Here is a 25422-nt window from a genome sequence, read left to right on the forward strand (position 1 = left end):
TGCATGAACCAGGGTAATAACTTCTGACGCATTTAAAAGTGCGGAACTATTTGGCGGATTGGCACAAAGGAGTAACTCCGCCCCCTACTTTTTTTTATCACTGCCACAGAAAGTTGATCCCACAAAGACAATCTCACTTCCCCCCCAATCTGTGAACTTTCCTATACACCAACTCAACTCTTTCCTGTCACGCCAAAAGGGGTGGCGCTGCTGTCGGCATTGCGCATGCGCAGATGCTTTCTCTCACGCGAATCTGGTTTCTGCGGACACGAAGTGCACACACCTGGTGTGGGAAAATGGAGGCTTGTTTGTACATTAGGTGTTGCTCAGGGATATATAATGTTTTTAAAAAGACAAAATTGTGGATCCGTGACAGTGTGTGCCAGCACAGCGCGACTCGGAGCTCATGGAGCGAAATGTCGCGCGTCAGATATTCGGTGTCGTATGCCCTCCCTGCATGCTTCGATATAAGAGAACCTCGTACACGCATGCGGTCATCTAACGATTCGTGAATGATCCACTCGGAACACACCAGGTTAGTAGTCGCACCACTATACAAGGTCCTTTCTTTTAAAGGAGTACGGGGAAAAAAAATTGAGATATTCAAATTTTGTTCGTAAATGGGACAAGCATAACGGAAAATAACCGTAAATCATAATCGCACGTTTGTATTTTGAACGACTCGCTATATTTTTCTTTCCAAACGGTGCACTCGAGCAAGCGCTTGAAGAAAAGGGAACGGAGAGCGGTATGCGTCATGGGGACATCCGCAGCAAACAAAAACAGAAAGAAAACGTTTCCCGCATTCGTGACATAGCAAGGCTGGCATGGCTATGAGCTTTGCCGTTGGTGGCGTTGTCGGCGTTGTGGTGCTGTCAAAAGACCTTTGAAAAAAAAGCTCTCTGGCCACCGCCATTTTGCGACCCGGGTGACCCCTATCAGTCAGAAAGGTCTGCCAGCCACCTGAGCTGTGGAAACCCGGTCAGCCTGGACCCCCCCCCCCCCCCCCCCCTCCCCGCATTGTGCATTCGAAGTTCGCCATCTTTTCTAGAAAAATTTTGCTTTATTTGTCTGTTTAAGTTGCTTACCCTTTGTGTGTTACCTTCCACCGTGAGAACCACGGAATGCCAGGGCTCGTAGCCTGCTCAGCCTTAGCACGAAACGAACGAAGAGAACGAACATCAAGCAGCCCGCGACGCAGGCAGTTTGACGTTCTTGGAGGATTCTTTCCGTCGAGATAACCTTCAAAAAGCCTTCCCGGCTATGTTGCGGGTCTTCGCGAAAAATAGCTGATAGGGTCGGGTCTGGGGTGTGGGGACGGATTTGACACCTTTGTTCATTTGCTTTGAAGCTGTGCAAAAAAGTTATGTATTTTCTCAGAACCAAGTACGCGCGGTGTAAATCGCGGGATCCGGACATTCCATTGTAGGGCGTTTCGGTTCGGTCTTTTCGGTGCACGGACTTTTCGGTGCACGAACATTTCGGTGCACGGTCATTCAAATCGCGAGTTTTATGTTGTGTTTTGTTTTCTCTAAAAGAAGTAAAGCACTATCTTAGCTAAAAAAATATTTTTTCTCGCACTTCATACATTTGTAAACTTTGTCATTCATTTACGGTCACTTATTCATGTACGAAATAAGTGACCTTGCTAGGCGCAGCACCATCCTGCGGGAGGGCTGGATACGTTTGACGTTATGTTTCGTTTTGCCGGTGTCTCTTTTCCAACGTACGCACTAGACGCATCACATCGGTGTTTACGCGTTGAGTCGACACAGGCGTTTTCCGCGACTTCTGTAAAGGTGAGGGGAATATTATTGGTAATTAGTGTAGAAAAGGCCCCAACAGCAGGAAGCTTGAGATTATTGAAAATTACCTCAGACATGTGATGCGACTAGTGTGCACGTTGGGAAAGAGACGCCGGCAAACGATCCATGAAGTCCAACGTCTCCAATCCTCACGTAGAATGGCACTTCGCATAACAAAGTCACTTAGGCGGTATATCGGTGAGTGGCCGTAAATAGATTACCGAGTATAGAAAATTATAAAGTTGGAAAAAATAAATTTCTAGCTAAAGTAGTGCTTATTACGTTTAGAAAAAAAAAACATGATTTTGATAGGCCGTGCACCGAAAATGTCCGTGCACCGAGAAGCCCCACACCAAAAAGTCCGTGCACCGAAAAGTCCGCACCGAAAGGTCCTACACCGAAACGCCCTACACCGAAAAGTCCTAGACCCGTAAATCGCTTCGTTCGAGGCTGCCCCTGGAAAGGTCTATTGGGGAGGATATCGAACAGTCACGCCTCTAGCGGCACGCTTCAGCTGTGGGGGCAACAAACCGAATTTTCTTGTTTGTTTTTGATCAGCGATATCGAAGATGACGGGTAGCGGACATTTCGTCGAACGCCGTTTCATCGAATGAATGAACATTTCATCGAACGCCATTTCATCAAGCGCCGTTTCATCGAACTTCTCTGTATCGAGTTTTGGGGCATAACAGTGTTTTATAGATGTTTTACCTTACATTTGCTAAGACTAAGGTAGTCACTGTGAAACTGTTTTTGCGTGGAGCCAAATTACTAGAAATAAAAACCATTGGTATAAAAACAAATGGGTATGCGACTTACTGAAAAGTTTTACTCGTGTACATGACAGAAAACATGACACTCGACGTAAAGGACCGACACTTAAAACACTTTTAAATGTCAATGTCGTTTTTTTTTTTTTTTTTTTTACCGGCTTTTTGGGGGTTTCAGTAATGTGCGATTCACACCAGCTCGTTTGCAAGCTTACGCTAGTTGAAGGTTTATTCACGAAAAGCATTTAACTGCCAGGACAGCACGCTTATAATATAACGATACTCTGCCAGGAGAGCACACGAAATAAAATATAACGATACTCTTATTATCAGCTTTATGCTCAGATTAAACGTTTCTGCTTTTTTTTTTTTTAGTTTTCAAACTTTACAGAGACAAAAGCTGCACTAAGAGTCAGCCAACATGATTTCGGGCTACACCTGGACTGGAACCACCACCCCTTCCCTGTTAACTTTATCACCGACCCTTTTGCCTATGAATAATCTTCAGGACGCTTTCTTAAAGGGTGTCCGAACAGGACACTACAAGAAGCACGACTCCGACAAATCGTGAAAATTGAAGCGGGCGCGTCCGCTTCAATTTTCACGATTTGTCGCAGTCGTGCGTTTTGTAGTGTCCTGTTCGGACACCCCTTTAGGAAGGCCAACCCGCACCAGACAATAGTAAAGCCCTGGGTGTACTCTGTCACCCAAAAAGACAGCACCCTTTCGGATCCTCACATAACCCAAGGTTACACGTACACGCTGTCAGACGATAAAACACTACCCGCTTCCCGAAAAAACACATCGTAATTTCTGTTTTTTTTTTTTTGCTTTTTGTCTCACTTTTAATTGTTTCATGTGACAAGAGAGGGGTCATTGTTTCATGGAGGCGTTCGTTTCGAAGCAGGATATGTTCACGATGGAACTTATGTCGTCACTGCACCCTGTCATTTAACAAAATTAAATGACGTTGTGTATAAAAATTAAAATAAATTACAAAATATTACAGGCTGTAACGGCGTTCGATGAAAAGGCGTTCGATGAAACGGCGTTCAATGAAACGGCGTTCGATGAAACGGCTTCGATCAAACGGCGTTCGATGAAACGGCGTTCGACGAAATATCCGGACCCAGAAGATGACGATTCGAAGGCCAGCATTGGTCAGAGCGAAGCGCTCGTGTCCAGGCCGTGCATGACGAGGTTCACTTTCTTTGTTTTGCTGTGTTAGTAAACACCGGGCTGTGGGGACAACAACCTCGATAAAGCGCCCCCTACAGTTCGATCTCCTGCCCAATAACGTCAACGCGTTACAACCGAGCCGTTCGAAGTACCCGTGAGTGACGAGCGTGTGGCTGGCCGAAGGAGCGCTTAGCTTCCACAGTACTGTCAGCTTAGGGCTGGACGGGGTGGGGAAAGATATTTTTGTCCAAGTTTGGAGCGAAGGGCTAATCTTCTAGGGGGAGAATGGATGACTGTGTCTGGGTACACAAATGAGGGTCCGAGAAAGAGTGGTGTATCTTTTCTCCATCTTGTTGGACTGTTTGCTACAATGCGCGGTTTATGAGTTGAGGAGAAAAGCTAACAGGGGAAATGTTGAAATTCCAAAGAGCGGCGCTGCCCCGATGGAGTTTGCTACTACATGACTACGTAGCGAATTCCTTAACGTTGCTAGATTACCTCCCAAATAGGCTCCGCATGCACCCACCTAAGGCACATTGAAAGATCGTTTAATTGGCTTTAAAATTAGTTTCCTTTTGCCTTTCAACCAGTGTTGTGCCCTTTACCAAAAAGAGTAACGAAATAGCGTTACTCGTTAGTTTGGTAAAAATTAACCCGTTGTTGAGCTACGTTACTTTTTTTACAAACCTAACAATATACCGTTACCGTTACTTTTCAAAAATAACGAACGTTACTTTGACGTAACTTTTACGTTACTTATATGTTCGAGTACATATGTTTGGCGGCATGCGAACGGGGACTGCAACCAGCCAACCAACACCCCTCATCTTTACGCCGATTTTAGTAATAGTCCGGTTCATACTATTACCAGAGACTGATATACTTCATTATGTGGAACAGGGCACCGGTTACCAGCACACTTTTTACAGGTTTAAAACTTGTTTTATATATTTTTATTATGACCTTAGGGAGGTAAGGACTAATCAAGCGAAAGATTCTTCTGCCTACAAAAGTGGGTCAGGAACTTTCAGGCAGCGAGGGGGAGAGCGAGAGTAAAAAAATCAATAAAAGGTTTCTTTCTTCTTTTTGTTTTTTGTAACTAGAGAAACCAGCAAATCGCTTCGCCACTATTTATAGCCGTCCACTGTTTTAAACGGATGTCTTCTCTCCCCCCCCCCCCCCCCCCTATGTCTACCTCTGCTGCACAAAGTACAGGGGGAAGAGAAGGGAGGGGAGGGGAGGGGGCTCTAACGCAGTCATTCGTTCTTGTGGGTGGTGACACTATGAAAAAAAAAGAAAAAGAAAAGGAGGACGAACGGGATTAGCTGGTAGCCGAAGGTTTTTTTCGCCTTCGAGAAGCGAGATAGTGACGCCCTCTAACGGATGTCTTTTTTTTTGTCAGATTTTTTTCCCTTTTCTTAAGTTTACTGTGACGGACGCTGGTTTTGTTCAGCGATAAGCTTGTGCAGGATTTTGAGATGGATGGGTGAATAGATGGACTGATAAGTGGAAAAACCACCGTTTTAGGAAATCGAAGCTTCAGAAGTCTTAGCAGCAAGATACGGCATTGCCTGGCCATTGCGTGCTCGAGCGCAAGTAGTCGCCCCTCGAGCAGAGGAGCTCAATCCTGCATTGAGCTTGGTGAACCTAAATTTAGTTTCCCTAACGTCTCCAGTTTTGTGCGCAGGATTGCTATTCTAAACGTTAGATCAGGCGTCGTGACCCTTCCCAAATACCTAATGTATTTCACCAGTTTTGGTCAAAAGTAAAGAGTAACGAGTAGCGTAATTTGATAGCCGATACCGTAAAAAACGTAACGAAAATACTTTATTCTTTAGTCATTCAGAATAGTAACGAGTACGTTACTACGTTAGTGAAAAATGTAACGCGTTACCAGTAACGTCATTACTAGTAACGCGTTACCTGCAAGACTGCTTTCAACGAAAGACTGGTATTTTTGAGGTTATGCTGCAACATGCAACACATTAAAGCTAAAAAAAAAGAGTGCTGGAATTTTGTTTACGTACCCCCTTAAGCTTCACACATTTTTCTTTAAATATCCGTAAATGTACATTAATGCTCTGAGCGCAGGCGAGTTATACGGCCTTGGGGACATAATATAGGAGGATAAGTATTACGATGGGTCGGATAATTAATTTAAATTTGTAAGCTACCTTATCATTCGACAAAAATAAACATATAGTTTCAATTGGAACCTTGCTGAGCGTCATCGGAAACAACAAAGTCATTTTAGGAAGGGGCGAAACGCGCCTCAAGCACGGTGGTGTGCTAAAGTCCGTGTGACGGGCGCAAGGCTAGTGGCGGAAAAAGCCCGATGACGAGACACTAGGGAGCCTTCATGTGCGCTTTGCTAGGGTGATGCCACCCTTTGTAATACCACTCGCCGACAAACCAGCAGCCATTTTGTTCCTCGGCGATAATCCGTGGGGCTTATAACCTTCCCGGAAACAAGCACCTTATCTCAGAAGTTCGGAGCAGCGTTGTGGAACCCACGGAGGGAGGATTAGCATTTTCCCCTTCGGATGGGAGGACCGATGGACACAAAGGCCACTTTCCGGCGCACGGAGAAACAATGAGAGAAACAAAATGGCAGTGGAAGAGGGTGTGGGAAAGGGAAACAGGCAGTTGGCATCACTCTATGCGAAGCGCACATGAAGGCACTCTACGAGAGACGAAACATCCGCAAGGGCACGTACTCGCACCCCCAGCTTCTGCTATGTTACACGACTGATAAAGGGGGACCAGCAGAGTTATTCTTTCGCTTGCGGAAAGTCCTCCTGGCCCTCTTTCTTCACCCCTTTCTCTCTTGTATTGTAGCACGGCGAGGCTAGGGAGCCTTCATGTGCGCTTTGCTAAGCACGTGAAGGCACCCTAGGCGAGGAGAGGGGAAAGGCCCCCTTTTGCGCCGGCTTCTTCTGAGAGGATAAGCCGAGAAAATCCCAATTCTGAGCGACGGGCGATGGGTGCGGCAGCAGCGACCTCGTGACTTACAGGTATCTTCAGCTCCTATCGCATAACCTGCCCTATTTTTTGGCGCTCGCCAAGCATAGCCCCTCGGGTGTAGGTTTTACGGAGCTGCAAGGCTGTGCCCTCGCAATCACCGAATTTGAGCTGTCGAAGGTCTATGGTTTAGCCCGTGGCAAAGTAAACGCACACTTGGGAGCTGCGATGCATCCCCGCACCCATTGAAGGAGCGTTTCATAGATATTCTCGGTTGATCAAGGAGCTCGAAACACATGCGCGAGATGTGGTGACTTGAATATGGAAGGATGACCCTACATCTTCACAAAACATTACATATTAAAAAAAAAAAAAAAACGCCTTATCACACTCTAACCTGCCACAAATTGGAATCGATGGAAAAGAAAACGACGTACCGGGCGCGGGCATCTGGAAGGTCTCTGTTTTGTACCAGCGAGCACAAATTATTGGAAAACTTTAGCAGACTATGTTTTCAGGCCACGCTATATTTAGCGGGAGCTCGCGCTGCCACTTCGATGCATTCTCTAAAACGCGCGCCAGAAGTGGCAGCGGGCCTTTGAAAACGATTTACTCAAATGCCCTGTTGTGTGCCTAACTCGCAGAACACGATGGCCAGAAAAATGCATGAAATTAATATTTACACATTCCCAACAAGCACCTGGGGTGAGAGGGCATCAAGGGTGGATGTCAATTTAAGTAAGTTGGGTTGCTGTTAGCCACTTCGATAACCGTACGGTCCGCACCCCACAACGAATGTAAGCTAGACTCGCTGTTTACATTCTTTATCGACTGCGGCTATGAAGCGGGAAAGACAATATTCAACCCGTTTTTGGCGAGTCTAGCGAGTCGTGTTATGGTTGAACGTTGTTTGTATTGGTACCATAGCACGGGACGCCACTTCGAAGTATTTCCGGTGTCTCAAAGAAACTAAAGCAAAAGCAGACATTTTTTTAACGTGACACAGAATTGTATTTAACATTGTAAAAGCTTTCAGGTACCCTGTGCCACGCAGTTAGCACGAACAAACTATCGCCGGTGTTTCCCCACTTTTTTTTTTCTTGTTAGAAGTGAATGATATTTAGAGAACCGTTAATGCCAGTATCCAACCTAAGCGGTATATTTTAGTGCGAGTCAATACATTGCTGGGAAAAATAGCAAAAAGCGCCGATGTCGTGTTTGCGCTAACAGGGTCCCGTAATGTACGCATACCGCTGGACAATCAACGCTAGCGGAGTGAATCAGTAAATTTAGTGGCCCCCCAAAAAGTGGTGTTATTTTGTTTTGTTTTTATGGTTGAAAAGTTGTTATTTTTATACAAGCGATTCGGTAAAGAGTGCTTCCATTGGGCATCAACTCACGAAGCATCAATTTGTTCTTTTACACTAAATTCTGCATGGCCCTTGCGTAAAAATATCAATATTGCGTTCGTGCTAGCTGTTTCACGCACAGTAAGAAGACCAGTTCATTGCTCGAACATTTAAACGAGGCCTTTCTTACGCCAAATAGACATTGTGCGAATACACTTTATTACTGGTGGTTCATAAAGTAATTACGTTGTTTATTTAGAGGAAGGGAGTGGTGTTGAGGGGAGGGGGAATTGAATACAAACGACGACTCAGGGAACCTTGAACTTTGCAAATGTTTCGCTCAACTTATAATCCTGAGTTAATTAAATCACTTTTGCTTTGTCTGTTTCAAAACTTGTTAAGACCAAGACGAGAGAAAAGTCAGATACCCCTGTTTATTTGAGCAAGAAGCGTATATATGCGAGATAAAACTGAAAAAGCATACGAGTGTAAGCGTAGCCATCTCCGACCAATCCTGAACTTCACTTTTTATGAAACCACAGAGATGACTGATGTTGACGACTTGATAACTGTGTGAGTCGTTGTAAGCAGTGATAATCAAGGCGCTGCGACGATTTCGTGAAACTTTTCATGTATTAAAACAAATTGTGTAACAAATCCATTGCCATATTATGCTTGCGCTGATCTTGTAGCGGTATGTGTGCATTACGTGGCACTGTTAGCCCGAACCAGGGGGGTAAAGGTGGGTGAGGAGGTGTGGCAAATCCCGCGCGCCGAGATCCTGGGTCCCGAGTGAAAGATCGCGAAAGAGAGCGACACAACACGAGAGAAAGACACCAATGTTGCCAGTGGAAGGACGACAGTCGCAGTGGTAATCGAGAAGACTGAAAGCTCTCAGCAATATAAACAGTGATAATTTAACGTTGTAAACTAAATTATGAGCTATTCTAAAGCTTATAAAATGCAGCATACTCATGACGCTGCATTAACTTCCCTTCTGTGGAAATCTCGGAAGTCTGGTGGTTGCGCGGTTTCGTATTCCCGGGCGCGGCCACCCGCGGAGCCGGTTATCTGGTTGAGTTTAGTGTTGACTGGAGGCTGTGCATCTGCGCGCTATGTAAAAAGAAAGCTTCGAAAGGAAGGCGAATATCTTTCCACCGGTAAGTTCGTGCATTGTTGAAGTTCATGAAACTGCTCTGATGATATAATTATATTTGTGAAATCGAAGGCAGTTGGTAACCATGTGAGGGACCCCGAGGGTCTGCCTGGTCTGCCTGCATGCTCTACCGCTTGTGGCAGCCAATATGCATGGGAAAATGGCGGACCTCTTCCTCCAGAGTTAGTATGTATGATCTCTATGGCCCGAACGCGACATCGGCGTTTTTTACTATTTCTGCTCAGCAACATGTATTGTCTAAAACTGAGCTCTGCCACTTAGGTTGGATAGTTGCATTAACAGTTTTCTAAACATCATTCACTTCTAAGAAAAAACGAAAATTAGAAAGACCGGCAATAGTTTGTCCGTGCTAACTGTGTGGCAGTATACCTACAATTTGTGAGCAATGACAAATTACAAACACGTTTCATGTTACAAAAATCGGCTAGATTTTATTTATTTTGAATGCCTCAAAAATAATTTTCAGTGACAGCACGTGTTCTGGCACAGATTTAAGCAACGTTGAACTATAACACGACACGCTTCGATAGCCGCACTCGATCAAGAATGCTCACAGAAAGGTTATAGCTTATATATTGATGTAGGGTATGGTCATCCAAGAGCTAAAGATGATCCACTAAAACATTTTAGCATCGACACACACCACTGCTGCCTTCTCACCCCATGTGGTTGTTGGGATGCGTAAATATAAATGTCATCTACATTCGTTGGCACACAATAATTTGTGCTCGCTGCTAGAAAGCAGAGACCGTCTACAAGATGCCCGCGCCAGGTACATCATTTCCTTTTACATCGATCCCAATTTGAGGCAGGTTTGAGCGTGATAAGCCGTTTTTTTTTTGAAGTTGAAATGTTTTGTGAAGATGTAAGTCATCTTTACATATTCAAGTCACCACATCTCGCGCGTGTGTTTTGAGCTCCTTGATCAACCGAGAATATCCATGAGACGTCCCTTCAATGGGTGCGCGGATGTATTGCAGCTCCCAAGATATGCGCATACTTTGCCACGGGCAATACCAAGGAACTTCGACAGCTAAAATTCGGTGACTACGAGGGCGCCGCCTTGCAGCTCCGTAAAGCCTACACCTGAGGGGCTAGGCTTGGCGAGCACCAAAAAAATAGGGCACATTACGCGATAGGAGCTGAAGATAGCCGTAAGTCACGAGGTCGCTGCTGCCGCACCCATCGCCCTTCGCTCAGCATTGGGATTTTCTCGGCTTATCCTCTCAGAAGAAGCCGGCGCAAAAGGGGACCTTTCCCCTCGCCTCTCCGTGCTACAATACAAGAGAGAAAGGGAAAGAAAGAGGGCGAGGAGGACTTTCCGCCAGGCGGAAGAATATCTCTGTTTGTCCCCCTTTAAGCGTACCACTGCTCTGCCCACGTGTTCCGAGCCTCTCGTAAATTTACCAAAATAATGGTCCTCGATGGCGCTGTGTATCTTTGCTTTTTATTAAGTTATTTAGAAATCTTAGTTAGTTAATTTACTTATCGTGACGATTAACTCCATATATTATGACTTGATTGCATAACTGACCTGCACAGGCATCACTAAGGAAGGTTAACTGGTTTTTCTTAACAGTCTGTAAACATTTAATAAAACACCCTCTATATAAGTCAACGATTTAAAAACAAAGACCGTTTTTACCCCCAAAGATGCGCACTCAAACAAAACACTCGCCAGGTTTTTGAGTCATCGTTGGGGAGCTTTAGTCATCTGTACGCGTTAGCGAAGAAAAAATGACACGGAATACGCTACTCCTCACCTGTATATAAAATGAGTGCGTTACCGACCTACGTTAACTCAAAATGAAAGGAACGCGTTAAGGCTATCGTTAGAAATGTAACGCACGTCACTTTTGCGTTACTTTTGAACGATGTTTTTGCACCCGGCATCGACGCCGAAAGCGTTTCTCGACACTGAGGAAGAAAGCGTGCAGGTGTTGTGGGATGATGGCAACAATTAATAGGACTTGGCGCCAAGACACAAATAAATATAAAGTATTTTATGAGGTCTTCAAAAGATGTAAAGAATAACGTAAATTCGTTCCCCGTTACTGACAATAAGTAACGTAAGTACTTTACCCGTTACTGCTTTAAAAAAGTTAGTAGTGGGATATAACGTGACCAAAAATGTAACGCGTTGCCGGTAACGCCATTAGTGGTAACGCGTTGCCCGCCAACACTGGTTTTAGTAGATCGTTCCGATAACTCGGACAACGACATTCGATACCCCGCTTACGCATTTGCGCATCCGTCGTATCGTTATCGGGTATTGTTATCGGAGGTATCGAAACGATTTCCCACAACGCTCTGTTATTAAGTAGACAGATTGGTTAGCTTACGACGAGACATAGATAACAGCATCCTGCGTGTCCTCCGTCAACGTTGCTTTCACGTAATTGTAGAAGCGGCCCAGGGTTCCGCATAGATTAATAATCCGTTGTTTACTTTTAGGATCCCGGCTGCGGCGAGTGAACGTGTAGTTCTGGAACAAAGGAACAGCCATGTGAAAGGATCATGTAAAGGGATCTATATATGGTGCTTGGAACGCGTCTCCGACCGCTGTGTTTATACCGCATCCTAAAAAAACTGGTCCCTCAATTCCCGCTCGAAGACGTCGTACATGTGTCACCTTCCTGGGCCAAATATTGGGAGACTTTCAACAATGGGCGTACCGTAGGTGGCCGCCAGCGCCGAATATTCTTCCCGCGGTTAGGACTTCAACTGAAAATCCGACACAGCGTAGTCCAGCCAGCAGAACGGGACGTCACAATATTGGAAACGACGTTTAAAGCGTGAAAAAGAAGCGTTCAATCTCGGCGTCTAGGTGACAATGGCGTGATAGCAAATCAAGAGCGCTGTTCGCAACTATGGTGTACCGCAACTATGCAGTTTGCTTTGGTTTGAAGCGCACGTTCGCTTATTCTACCGTTGAATATGAACATGACGAAACCTCACATGCGCTAAGCTTTCAGTCACCCAAGAAGAGTATCTTTTTACTCTGCCCCTACAAAACTATGTATGGACGTCCTATGTCCATTCTTTTGCCGTTCTATTACCCCTTTGTCCATCCTATGGATTCCTGTAGACAGTTCTTAGACCGTCTATGTACCACTGGTTTACCACAGAATGGACACAACAACGCTATAGAGATCTTCGCGAAAGAAAAGGTTTTTCATTCCTCCCTATTTCCGTTCTGTGGTCCTGGTGAGTCTATGGACATCCTATTGCCTCTCTATGGTGTGAGCTATATATTGGTACATTAATAAAATGATGCCGGGTAGACGTTTTCTTTAGGTGTAGCGAGGTGTCCGAGTTAAAGAGTTGTTAATTAAGTTCCGGGTATCAATATGTTACATTGATGTCTGAAGGCATATCCAACCTCAGGGTATATTCATTGTGGAGATGGAAGTGTTTAGTTTGTGCCGGAATAATGTTTTTACTTTCTCAGTGGGAGGTAAATATATGTGGGTCGCTGCGGCCCCCGTAGACATTCGCAACTTTCACAACCCATAGGGGGCGCACTGGTGCCTATCAAAATTGCGGTCATCTGGATGATCGTCGTAAAACAGCGGTATACTAGGCTGGGTCTGCGCGCGACGCGTAAGTAAGTCTAGTTATGCTGTATGCGGCGCAGTATCAAAACCTTACTTTATGTTGTTTTTTTTCACGTCAGGAAAGTGTAGGCAAGCCATTTTATTATGAGGCCAATCATCCAGGAGCTAGGGAGTGCAATTCTCACACCGCGGTACCACCATCGCTTAAAGTGGCTTCTCTATGGACCCCGTGGGGACTCCGTGCAGACCCTGTATGGCTTCTCTGCAGACTCCATAAGGAGCCCGTGTAGACCCTGTATGGCTTCCCTGTGGACCCTGTATGGCTTCCCTGTGAACCCCGTACGTACTCCCTATAGACCTTGTATGGCTTCTTTGCAGACCCCTAAGGACCCTACACTCTTTAAAATGACTTTTGCAGAGCACGTTTTTGCGTAAAAACAAATGGGAAAAAGCTCTTTTTGTAGAAACCTTTATTGGAGATAGTACAAAATGACATGGGCGTGATGTTTGCATACACTTTTAGCTTACAGGGTTTTGCGGCACAATTAATATTTCTTTTTACAGCCATGCCTCACCGGCGACTTCAGGTAGCGCGTTTCGACTTGGGTGCGTCCTAACTTTGGTTGCAAACTTGCAATTCGCGGCGCGTCCGCCTGGGAGACGGGGGTTGGCATCCCTGAAACCCCTCTTCTACCGTATATGTTTCGGCGCCAAAGTGGCCGATTCAAGCCAAAGCAGAACAGTCACATGCTGTCGAATATCGATAGTCCCAAACCAGCACACGCGGTCGTGCAGTTATCCGAGTGACCACTGCGTGTGGAATGGTGGCGTTTCGATCGCAATTAGTTCGGTTTTCGAGTAGAGTTCGGTGCCACTTTTTCGGAGCATGCTCTTTAGCGTTTCCCAACTGACTTGCTCTAGAAACGTTGGTCGGTGCGGACCCCGTCGCAGACCCCATGCAGACTGCGTGGCTTCTCTGCGGACCCTGTAGGGACTCCCTGTAGACCTTGTATGGCTTCTCTGCAGACCCCATGAGGACCCTGTGTAGACTTTGTATGGCTTCCCTGTGGACTCACTAGGGACTCCTTGAAGGCTTCGTATGGGTTTTCTGCAGGCACCCTATAGACACCGTAAAGACCCTGTGTAGACGCCCTATAGAGTCCCTATGGACTCTATATGGCGTCTTACCATAGAGAGGGTATAGGATGACCACACATCATCCATAGAATAGGACGTCCATAGAACGTCCGTCGGCCAATATTCTATAGGGCAGCCATAGGACGACTTCACGGAGGCAACAGAGGTCGTGGTCTTCCTATAGACGCCTTTTGTTCTGCCTATGGACGCTGCTCTATAGAACGTCCTAGAAGTGTCCATACATATTTTAGTAAGGGTGGCGACGCTAAAACAGGTTAAATTAGTCAAGTCGCATTTTTAGAGCTGAGGACAACCGCCAGGGGCTGTTTCGCGGCCTATGGTTGGCCAGGAGATGCTCGGCTATTCAAACCAATGAATAGCCAAACTCTCCCAATACACGGTTACGTCACGATGCTGCCGGCCACAACCCTAGCGGTGTCACAGAAGCGGTCGTGCATGTGACAGGTGCTTGGTCCGCTGCAAGTTGCTCTCTGGCGCGACAGACCACGGAAGCTTCGGCACCAGGAGTTGGGGCCCCCTCGACGACAGCGACACTCGCGTTCACTCGTACTTTTTGCTGTCACTTTTAGCACCAATCGCCAGGATCGCGACATCCGGCAACGCGACAGGCCGGCTTCGGTGACGTCATTTCTTGGCGCTTCGGGACAACGTTTCATGCGTGAGCGGGATATGACGCTAAACAAACCAGTCGAAGACGCGTACTTGGCAGTTATTAGTGAGAAGCGAGAATTTTGTTCCGCAACATACCGTGAGTTGCGTAATGCTCAGGACGATGAACCGCACTTTAGGCTCGGTCAGTTGTTTGTACATCAGGTTCACCTAAGAAAGGTAGAAATATTATGTCAATTTTGATACTAATCCCAGTGGCAGCAACGTAACCGGCGAGCAATACCTGACCGACCAAACAAGCTGGGCGTTTTGGACGCTCCCGCTGTTTAGAGGCTGAATCATTTCTTAGAGTATTTGTTCATTTTCATCTCTTGAACACGCAATTCCGAGTAATAATATCAAACTATATTTCGTTCCAATGGTTAGGATTTTTCGTGGCACTCGTAAAATCAACATGCCTTTCGAAATCTAATAATTCCTTTGTCAGTCCAGCTAAAATTATTTAGTTTTTTAGCTGGATTGACAAGGAACCTTCCAGCTTCCAAAACGTTTCCTGATTTTATGATCCAGATCTTAATTCTTATGAAACCACACTGTCAAATTGTCGCAAGAAGAAAAACGAACATATATACACAACGAATACATAAATAAAAAAAAACGAACTGATGCGACTAAATCTGTGTTAATGTACCTTACTCCGTTAAAAATGGGCGCTGATCTTCAATATTTAACGCTGGTTTGAATCAGAGTTCTTTTGGGGTCTGGCAGATTCGCAACAGAACCCTGGCTGGAGGATTATGACCGCACACTGCCCACCCCAGGCCGCCATATTATGTACCCACCTTCAAGCTACATATGTCGGGATCTATTTTTTTAGCTGAAGCATCGTGAAACATTCCACATTATTAAAAACAAAGTAATTGCGGCAGTACTATTGTTGTACCTGAAAAAACTGCCTTTCGTCGAATATGTCTTCGGGTTGATAAACCTCGGTGTAATTGTATGTAGCAAGACTGATAATGCCAATATACCTATTCCGAAACGAGCGTGCAATAGTTGCCGGCCCAACTCTCTGATTTCACCATAGTTTGGGAACATGCTCGGAGCTCGTATTGAAGACGAGGGATGCCTCCGCGTTCGACGAGAACTCGGATCCAATCACATGTTGGTTGCCCAAGAAGTGGCGACCGCCAATGTTGCTTGATGGGGCTTTTAAAAAAGGGGCTAGCATGACGAAAACACTATTATATTTTGCTATGGTCACTTGATCGCTTACACCAGCCAATGCGAGTGGTGTGTAAGCCTTCATTTTGACTGCGTCGCACTCTGTTCGATAATTTAGCAGATAAGATTCGACTCACACCCTGCTAAAATTAGCAGGACTTCTTGATCGCCCCGATTTTGTAATTTTTTTTTGCATCGCTTTGTGTTAAACATTTTCTAAAAATCCCAAAAATGCGTTCTACGTTGAATATTTTCAATCCTCAACTTTAAACGATTGCACCCGTTTTTCTGCCTTCTGCTAAGTTAACAGCACGTGCCACCCTACATGTCTGGAACCATTAAATTTAACAGTTAAGATATATAAACAAATATCATAAAGGAAATGTGCCATACCTCATTCATTATAACACCAAAATACTTGATCAAATCATCCATTGTTTTGTTTTGGCCATGAGAGGGGTCTGAAAATATTCTGACTTCTACGACAAACTCTTCAGGTAAGTCCTCGAGTTTTCTTTCAGTCACTGAAAAAGACAAAAACTAAAACAGTTCATTTAACCCATTGCACGTTCTGCGCTAGACGAAATAGCCTCCTTTAAGTAAATAAGCATTAAAAAAATCTTTAACATGTATTGACAAGCGCACGCCAACTATAGACAGCTCTAGTCGCATGTCTAGGTATTTAACACGTAACTTCCTCGTGGCACCTTCGACTTTAAAACTCCTGCTTTAGAGAGCTCTCGTCAATTCTAAACTTGAGTATGCTTTGTTGCGAAAGGCCCCGGAAGACATGTTTCGCCGTACACTTCGACCATCACGGGTGAACGACCTGGAGCGTCGTCGCCATGTAGTGACGTTCAGCTGTGCCAAGCAAGGCAAGACGCGCCTTGGGGTCGCCAACATGCCTCGTACGAAGGGATGACGTGCCTCCAACGAAGGATCATCGAGTTTACGGAGGCCGGTGTCACCGTGACGTCTTTTCCTTAAGGCGCCTACATGGTTCCGCTCCACTTTAGGGTGGCGCCATTTTCTTACAATTTCTCAGATCCTCTCCCACCGCCATTTGTTTCCACTTTTTATTTCACTAAACGGAAACAACGTTGAGTTTGTGTAGTCTGAAAGATCCGGCAACACTGTGAGGCCACTTCCGTTTCCGTTCATAGGACGAGTCGGAGGCTCAGCGGGTTGGCGGTCGTGGTGCCTGTCGCTGTTTGTCGCCTGATTGCAGATATTCACGCCGTCCTTCTTTCCTGCTTGGTGGGGAATCTATACAACACTGCGCAATTTCTGGAGTTCCCACGACAAAATGGAACGCAACAGACCTCGCCGTCGAAACGAGAGCGGTCAGCGCTTCCTAGCCCTAGCGAGAATTAGCGTAGTGCGAGTGTGACAAAATGGTCGACGAAAACAGCGGAGGTTGTCATGGCAACGAGATAGGCAGCACTGGTTTGTCAGCAACAGGTATCACAATTGTTGTCACCACCCTAAAAAGCAGAGCGGCGGACAGATGTTGGCACCCTACTTTACCTTCAGGCCCCTTTTCTTCCTGCTTCTGTCTGGCCTCGACGCACGTCGCCCCGGCAGCCGTGGGACGCCCTCGACAAAGGAGGGGGCTTTGCGTCTTTTCCCCAGCTTCGAGCGTCGATGGGATCATCCCCTCGACGCTCGAAGCTCGAAGCGCACGGAAACCAAGACGCCTGCGGTTGGGAACAATTGTATATTTGCCCCATCCGGACTTCGATGGCGCCGGTGACCGACAAAATTAACAGGTGACACCGCGACCAAGGTTGTCTGCCCTTCGGCGTGCGTGACGCGAGTGGCGGTGTGTGGGGGAGAGAGGGAGAGTAGTGCCTAAACATCACGAACGGCCCCACTGTTTCGGTCAAGGCCTGAACGCTAGGGATTCCCTGCTGGGGATGTGGGGAAATGTGATTTTATAAAAAGAGCAGCAGGTGCCTTTTACTGTGTGTTCTTTAGCGTCCTCCGGACGACGTTGTAAACTTGTCCATACGCATGTAAAAACAGTGTATACATGCCTTGTAAGTGACTTCAGGCTAGGGAACATCTAGGGAAGGACGGGGGCCCGCACCATACTGATGGTTGACTTCACACCGCGCGGATGCGCTTACCAAGGCGTCGGATGCCGCTAACGACCCGGACATGCGCTAACATGCACCATATTTTCAACACAGGTACCGTGAACTTGGAAAAACGTGCTGAATTTACGATGATGACGTTTATCCAGCACGTGCGGAAGTTTTCGGCATTGGTGCGATTGCGCTACGAGCAGAAAGTTTCGGTATGCCGCCGACGAAGTTTTAACGCAAAGGAATGCCGTGTCACGAAAAAAAAAAAGAATAGCTTAATAGCGCGCTTCATAATTTGACGAGCGGCTCTAGGAGTCGCTTGTAGAGAAAATGTTACGATTTTGCGAAATACTAGTAAACAACGCTATGTTACCGTCATAATCTTAACCCTGAGACAAGGGTAAATGAAATAACGGAGACGAAACTTTATTTGCCTCAGGGTTTATACTATGATGTTTCCTAACCGGCTGGCCTCCATACTTTCGCTTGTTACAATTGTTATCGTATCGCGGACGGCACAAACCGATGACCCGGCGCCGCGAGCTTGGACACGGGGGCCGCCGCCGACCGATTGCCGTCGGGCCGGGCTCGCGGCGCGACACTCGCCCGTATTCGGCCGGGAGCCTCGAAGGTGCGCTCGAAGCGTGAAAACGTCGTTATTCAACGAAGGTCGAAGGCCATATACGCCACGAACGATCAAAATCCGATGTAAAGGCGTGCGCGAAAGTAAACAACGGTAGAAAAGTGCCGTCGTTCGCCGCCATGAAATGCGCCCCGGAAACTCGATAATCCGCGACCGCATCCCTTTCCTGCCGCTCGTACTTTCTCTAAATTGACGGCTTCTCTGTCCCACGGGGCATGCTGACGAAATGATAGGGCGATCATTGGGATACGGCGCAATTGCTACAGCCGAGCGCGGGGGAGTTTACCATTGCTCTCGCTGCGAAGGGCCGTCCAGTCAACCACCAGCATGGTAAATACCGGTGTTCGACGTCATCATATGACGTAGGTGCAAGGCATGTATACGAGACACCCCTCCTGCTTCCTGGTCCTTCGCGATTTCTGCGTCCTCATGAGGCCTTGCCCTGGCCCGGCTCCCTGCCGCACCCAAAGTGCCTGGACAACAGCGCGGTCCCAACAACCGGATGGTATAGCGGCGGAATCACTACGCCGGACCATGACTTCTTGTGTAGGTGAGTGCCCGGCCTTTTCTTTCTCCATCTGCTTTAGTTCTTAGCTCTTAGTTTTACCAGTCGCGGTTGGAGATAGTCGTTGTCAGAAGGAGTGTGTGACCGTTCTGACTCGAGCATTTTGGGGGAAAGAGGGCCAACACAGGCTAGATCATGAGTCTGGAGGCATTGCGCTGGTACGAATTGATACAGGTCGGTACCGAATTAGGGATCGATTTGGAGCAGACACAAAGATAACCGCGCATCATAAAACTCCTTCAACCCGAAGACGTCAGCGTTGAGGATTTTACAGTCATTTGAGGAGGTTCGCGAAAGGGAACGGGAGGAACGCAGAAAGTGGGCCGACGGGAAGACTGTCGAGACGGCGAGATCGGAGCTCGAGAAACGCGAGTATAAGCGTGAAATGGAGCGGCTCGACTACGAGTTCGAGCAGCTCGAGCTCACAAAGAAAATGCGGGTGCTGAAGTCTCTTCGCCGGGCGGCAACAGGCGTTGAAGGGGTGACAGGGGGGGCGTGTCAGGGAAAAGAGAAAGTGGAAGCTGGGGACACAGAGTTGACCGCAAACCAGCGTCCTTGTCCCGACACGACCGTCGCAGTTCTTCGCAAGACCGACGCAAACCCCGAGCGGCGGGACGGCGAAAATGTCGTGGAGGCAGCGTGTTGTGTCAGGAAAAAAAGAAAACTGTAGCTGGGGACATCGAGGTGACCAGAAACCAGCGGGTTTCTTCCGACGCGACCGACGCTGTTCCACGCAAGGCGGACACCGTTCCCCACAAGACCTACCCAAGAGCCGAGCTGCGGGAGGCTGAGAGCGATCGCGGTCACAGAAAAGAAGAGAAGGCTTCTCGGGCGCCCAGCGGCGGCTTCCCGGAGGACGAAGGCGACACCGGGACGGAGACAATGCCGGGGGAGTCCAGCCAGCTCATGGAGAGCGGCGCTGAGATGCAGGAAACAGCGGTACAGCAATCAAGCCAGGATCCTGACCGCTCTGACCACAACCCGTGCGGCTTTGGGAGCAAGCTCACGGCGCTGTCGCAGGAGTCCAAGCAGCCCACCAGGAGGTATGTGATTGAGATTTCCTTTGATGAGATCAGCCAATCCTGCCTGGTGCGGTTGCGGAGCCCGGACTCCAGACCATTTACGGAGTCAAGGGGCAAAGAGGACATCGACGAGTACGCGTCCGGCAGCGAGTCATCATCGAGGTCGAAGGACGAGAGACCCATAGCCGCCCATTCCAGGGGACTTGCAACCGACGGCGGCTCCGCGAAAAAGGGATTCACCGGTGTCACGATAGAACCCGGGCGGGACAAAGCAGACCGGACGCAAGTGCACCTGAGGACGTCGTCGTATTCGCGGCAAGGTGAATCTGAGACCAAGAACTCGGATGCCGTCACGAGCCAGCGACCGAGACTCCAGAGGAAGCGGCAGCGCCGGATCAGCATCGTACGATCTGGCAGCGACGCTCCCTGCAAAAAGCGTCCAGGAAATTGCGACGAGTGCCACTTCAAGAGGAAGCGGCTTTCGAGGCTGGGAGGGGAAAAACTCCACGACCCCCATCCTAATGAGCCACGAGCCCACAGCTCAAGTGCAAGCAAGGAGAAGGGAGGAGGCAATAACGAGCCTGGAACGACTCATCGATGTTCGAAACAGAGTCACAGCTCGTCGCTCGTGGTTCAGCCAGGCATCACGTCAGATGGGGAAACCAAGGAAGATCTCCGGAACGGCAACGTCGTGCCTGCACTCACGTCTAAAGAGAAGAACTTGAACTGTCAGAGTGAGGCCAAGAACAAACTGCGCGTGGGTTAGATGCAAAGAATGACTTTCGAGAAAAAAGGGAGGGCTGAACGTGTTTTTAGCGTTATTGAGTCGATTAGGTTATTCGGCAAGGTTATTAGCTTTTCTCTTTTCGGAAGTTCGAGGTTTTGGGCTTCATTCGGCGTTAGCTCGTTGTGTTGGCGGTAAAGTTAATTTAAAGGGGTTTTATACTCGGTAGAGTATGCTTTATAAAAAACGATTGAATTTAATTGAGATATGCCCTATGAGAGTTACGTTACAGTTTGTGACGTTTTTTTTGTTTTTTTTTTTTTCTTGACGGGAGTTTGTTTTATATTGAGTTGAGCGTTAGAGGATTTTTTTAGTCTTCAAAGTTTCTTTCGCTAGAGCCACGTGTCGGAAGGTATCGCTTTTTTTTGTGTGCAATGCCCTTGATACTTTCGGGGGGATTTGATTGTTTGTTTTGGTCTGGCGGATCGGATAGATTGGGCGCTGGGCGCTTGCCTGCGCAGAGTGTTGTTCGGTGTTGCGGGTTCTTTTGCTGCCACTTCCCAGAGTGGTCCTCGGCCTGGATTTCAGTCGCCAGCCCAGCCGTGATACCGCGTATTTCAAGGGACCAGTGTGAACTGCTCCCCCTCAAGACACTTTTCCTGGCGGCGGAGAAGCTGTTGTGAAAGGCCCCGGAAGACAAGTTTCGCCGTACAGTTCGACCATCACAGGTGAACGCCCTGGAGCGTCGTCGCCAGGTGGTGACGTTCAGCTGTGCCAAGCAAGGCAAGATGCGCCTTGGGGTTGCCAACATGCCTCTTACGAAGGGATGACGTGGCCTTTAACGAAGGATCATGTCTGTCCCGTCTGTAACCCAGTTACAGACGGGGACAGACAGACCTGGCGAAACAAATAGGGACACTCACTGAAAATCAAAAGCGTACTGACCAGTTAGTTTGCTACCTGAACGCACAAGTGAGCGCCATTGAAGAACATTTGCGAATTCCTCTGAGGGACCAGTTCCGCCAAAAAAACTGAGTCCGAGCTGCAAGCAGCCCAAACACAGCTCGCCCTTTTAAAGGCGCGCTGTGTCGACAACGAGAACTGGTCACGCAGGTCGAACTTATTTTTTTTTTATTTAAAGATAAAGCGAAGGAAACATGGTCAGAATCTGACTCACTGGTGGTCAACCTGTGCGCCAGTAGACTAAACATACAAATCAACCCTGATAACATAGAAAGAGCACACCGTATCGGTCCTTTTAAAACTAAAAAAACAGGCCAATCATAACAAAATCCTGCTTTTTTAAGCAAAAATAAGCAATACTAATGCAGGTATCAAACTTAAAGATATTAAGGTATTTAAGTATATTAATATCTTAAGTTCGATTAAGGTATATATAGTCAGCGAGGGTTTTCCTCGACCTGTGCAGCCAGCCCTTCGTAAACTATTGGAATTTGCTAGAACACAAAACACTCGTAATAAACTACGCGTAGACAAATCGCTTTAGTTTTGATGATATGTCAGACAGTGTTGTTGAAATAAAGAGATAGCAACTCGGGAGCACCGCTGTCCGGTCACCACGTGCACGTCAAGTTGAATCCAGTGCAAATCCTCATCGTAACCATTCTATTGTAAAGCTTTCCAACAGACCCCTGTCCTTTCTCTATGCCAATATAAGAAGTGCTATGTCAAAGCAAGATGAGATATCCAGCCTCATAGCATCTACTGATTCTGACGTCATAGTTCATACTGAAACATGGCTATCATCATCTATCACTGATATCGAAGTTTTCCCTGACGTATCTGGTTATAACATATTTCGACGGGATAGGATATGTGGCCGAGGGCATGGGGTCCTGATCGCAATTAAAGATAGTTTCGTGTAAAAATTTGTGGATATTTCCTCTTAACTCGAGATGTTGTGGCTCTCCTGTTCATCTTTGCATGCTACATTTCTTATTGGTGTATGATACCGACCACCTCACAAGGATCCAACTTTTCTTATTCATTTGAATGATGCAGTCGGCGTTTTGTGCCTCAGGCATTCTGCTTTTCGGTGATTTTAACTACCCCTGAATAAATTGGTCGGCCCTAGGTGTTTCAACTCCCCTTGATAAGAGTGAAGCAGCAGAATTCATTAATTTCTACTTTAATTTCAATTTTTCGCAAGTTATAATTGAACCCACGCGATCAACTTCCCATTCTGATATTCTTGACCTCATTCTTTGTTCAAAGCCTGAGACTTTGAAATCTATCAAATACTTACGCGAAATAAGTGACCATAAAGTAATTCACTGTACTTTTTCTTTGCATCTTCAGTCTAAATCCAAGCGACTCAAAACCGTATCACTATACGATAAAGGGGATTACCAAAGTATGAATGTTGAACTAGAAAAATTTTTATTTTCCTTTCTGATTGACTTTGATGTTCGTTCTGTTTCTGATAATAGGTTTCTTTCCAAACTAAAAACTTAAGAACTCGCGGCCATGTTCATTCCAACTCTCACTTTTTGTGAAAACGTGTCTGCTCCTTGGTTTAACTGTTCTTTAATACGCCTAAATTAAAAAAAGAAGAAGTTGTTTCGAAAGGCTAAGTCCACTGGGTGCAGTTTAAGCTGGGACACATTTTATTCCGTCGATAGGCAGTACAGAGTTGAAATTAAGAAGCAAAAACAATCATTTTATAACATCGATTTTGGTTGTATGCTCAAGAGTGACCCTAAAAAGATCTGGAAATTTATTAACACTTAATCTGAGACTGCAATCACACCTAAAAATAACGGTGACACATTGGTTCAGGACGACGAATGTGTCGAATTACTGAATGATGCTTTTAGTTCTCTATTTACGCAAGAACATGGCGAAGCCTTGTTTTCTCCTCTTCCTGCTATTCCTACACGTATGTCTGGATTTGTGTTTGAAACAGCAGGCAACGACCCTTCTTTTCTTGATGTTTATTGCATGCCACCCCTTACGTAATACCCCCTATGGGGGTCCTTAAGGTAAATAAATAATGAAATAAATAAATAAAAGATGTCGCTTATTTCCTTGCTATCATGTTTTACTTTTTCTCATTTATTTCTACCAAGGACGATCCGCTGAATGAAACCACCTGTCGTCCTCAGTCGCCATAGTGACCGTGCAGGCACGTTTTCAAAGTCGTCATTTAAGATCACTTTCTCTCCTTTAAGTACGAGCGCAATCTATGCCACGATCTCGTGCAGCCAATGAGGCAGCAGCAAAGTGCATCGTCACGGCGCTCGTCTACTTTGTAGATTGGGTATCACCGGCTCAACCAATCGCGCAGAGAATGCAGTTTGTGATCAGCGCGCATCCGCTCTGCGTGATTGCTTTAGCCGATGATAGTCAATCCACAAAGACGAATAGCGCCATACCGATGCAATTCTGGCACTGCTTGATTGGCCCTTCATCGAAACGCATATCGTCGGATGCGGTTGGACTTGGAGTGACACCGATTACGTCAACCTACATTTGTTTATGTACACACAGTCAATGTGCGGGCGAGCTGGTGGAAGTTAATCGTGATGACTCTAATACGAGACTGGGGCGGAATAAGGGAAAATGTTTTCTGTGGTAGCATGGTAGCGGTGACAAACGCGTGTCTAGTTAGAGACCTGTTTTTCCCTGTTTATATTTTGTTACAAAAAAAATCAAGTAGCTTTTTTGGGGGCTTAAGTGAAAGTCAATTTGCACAATGCTGCATCAACATATCTTGCATATCCTGCTGGGATTGCGAGCTTCCAAGAAATGGGAACCGAGTGCTTGGAAAGGCTAATTGACAAACTAATTGTGGTCGACTTCTTTTTGGAATTAAAAAAGAAGCAGTGACAGACACATATCTAGTTAGAAAACTTTCTGTCCGTGATTTATTTTCTAACTCTGAAAACATTTTTCCGCCTGCCCCAGTCTCGGGTTAAAGGCATCATGATAAACTATGTTTTTTTTTTATTTATCGTTTTCTCAATTATTATGTATTTATTATGACCGCGTGCCTCTCCCTTTCGTAAGACCTTCGGGGTCTTGAAGGTAATAAAATAAATAAATGAAATATCACTTGCCTTCACTGGTGGACAGGCCAACATCCAGTGCTGGGCAGAGACTTTGCTCTAGAACAGTGTGAAAAGGCATGGCACCGTATGATAATTTATAATAATATTGCTGATATTGCAATAACATAAAATTGTAATAAAATAAATAAATATTTTTGACTATTGTTGCGTTTGAATAGAAATTTGAAGTAGTGCTTTTTGGGTTTAAGTAAAATTTAATTTGCACAATGCTGGGCACTAAATATGCTTACACTCATTGCAAAGCAAATTTCTTCCAATAGTTTCTTTAAATTTGACTCTTACCAGAGTTGTCGGCGAGTGAACTATCGATGTGCTCAAGATCTAATAATGAGTGAGCAACGAGATCACCTTCTGATTGGCGACCTGACGCGATTGGCTCGATTGAATATTTGTTGTTGAGGATTCCTCTCTAGAAAAATATTGGGCGTACGCCAAACATTAGAAAGGCCTTGTATTCAATGGTATATTTTAAGAAGCTTATATGTTGTACTATCAAAAAGA

General features: G+C 46.3%; 1 protein-coding gene across 1 annotated transcript in view; it reads right to left on the reverse strand.

The window, feature by feature from the left end:
• LOC8023799 (venom metalloproteinase antarease-like TtrivMP_A) overlaps nucleotides 1–25422 on the reverse strand; it is a 51794-nt gene that overhangs the window by 20506 nt on the left and 5866 nt on the right. The window contains exons 4-9 of the mRNA XM_040206403.3: nucleotides 25204–25330; nucleotides 24910–24957; nucleotides 16183–16313; nucleotides 14704–14775; nucleotides 11584–11726; nucleotides 5697–5702 (exon numbers count right to left, since the gene is read on the reverse strand). Of these exons, the coding sequence (XP_040062337.2) occupies nucleotides 5697–5702; nucleotides 11584–11726; nucleotides 14704–14775; nucleotides 16183–16313; nucleotides 24910–24957; nucleotides 25204–25330 (527 nt within the window). The remainder of the gene's footprint in view (nucleotides 1–5696; nucleotides 5703–11583; nucleotides 11727–14703; nucleotides 14776–16182; nucleotides 16314–24909; nucleotides 24958–25203; nucleotides 25331–25422) is intronic.

The sequence above is a fragment of the Ixodes scapularis genome, unplaced genomic scaffold (assembly GCF_016920785.2).
Source record: "Ixodes scapularis isolate PalLabHiFi unplaced genomic scaffold, ASM1692078v2 PGA_scaffold6__148_contigs__length_123643588, whole genome shotgun sequence".
In the NCBI taxonomy this organism is placed as follows: Eukaryota; Metazoa; Arthropoda; class Arachnida; order Ixodida; family Ixodidae; genus Ixodes; species Ixodes scapularis.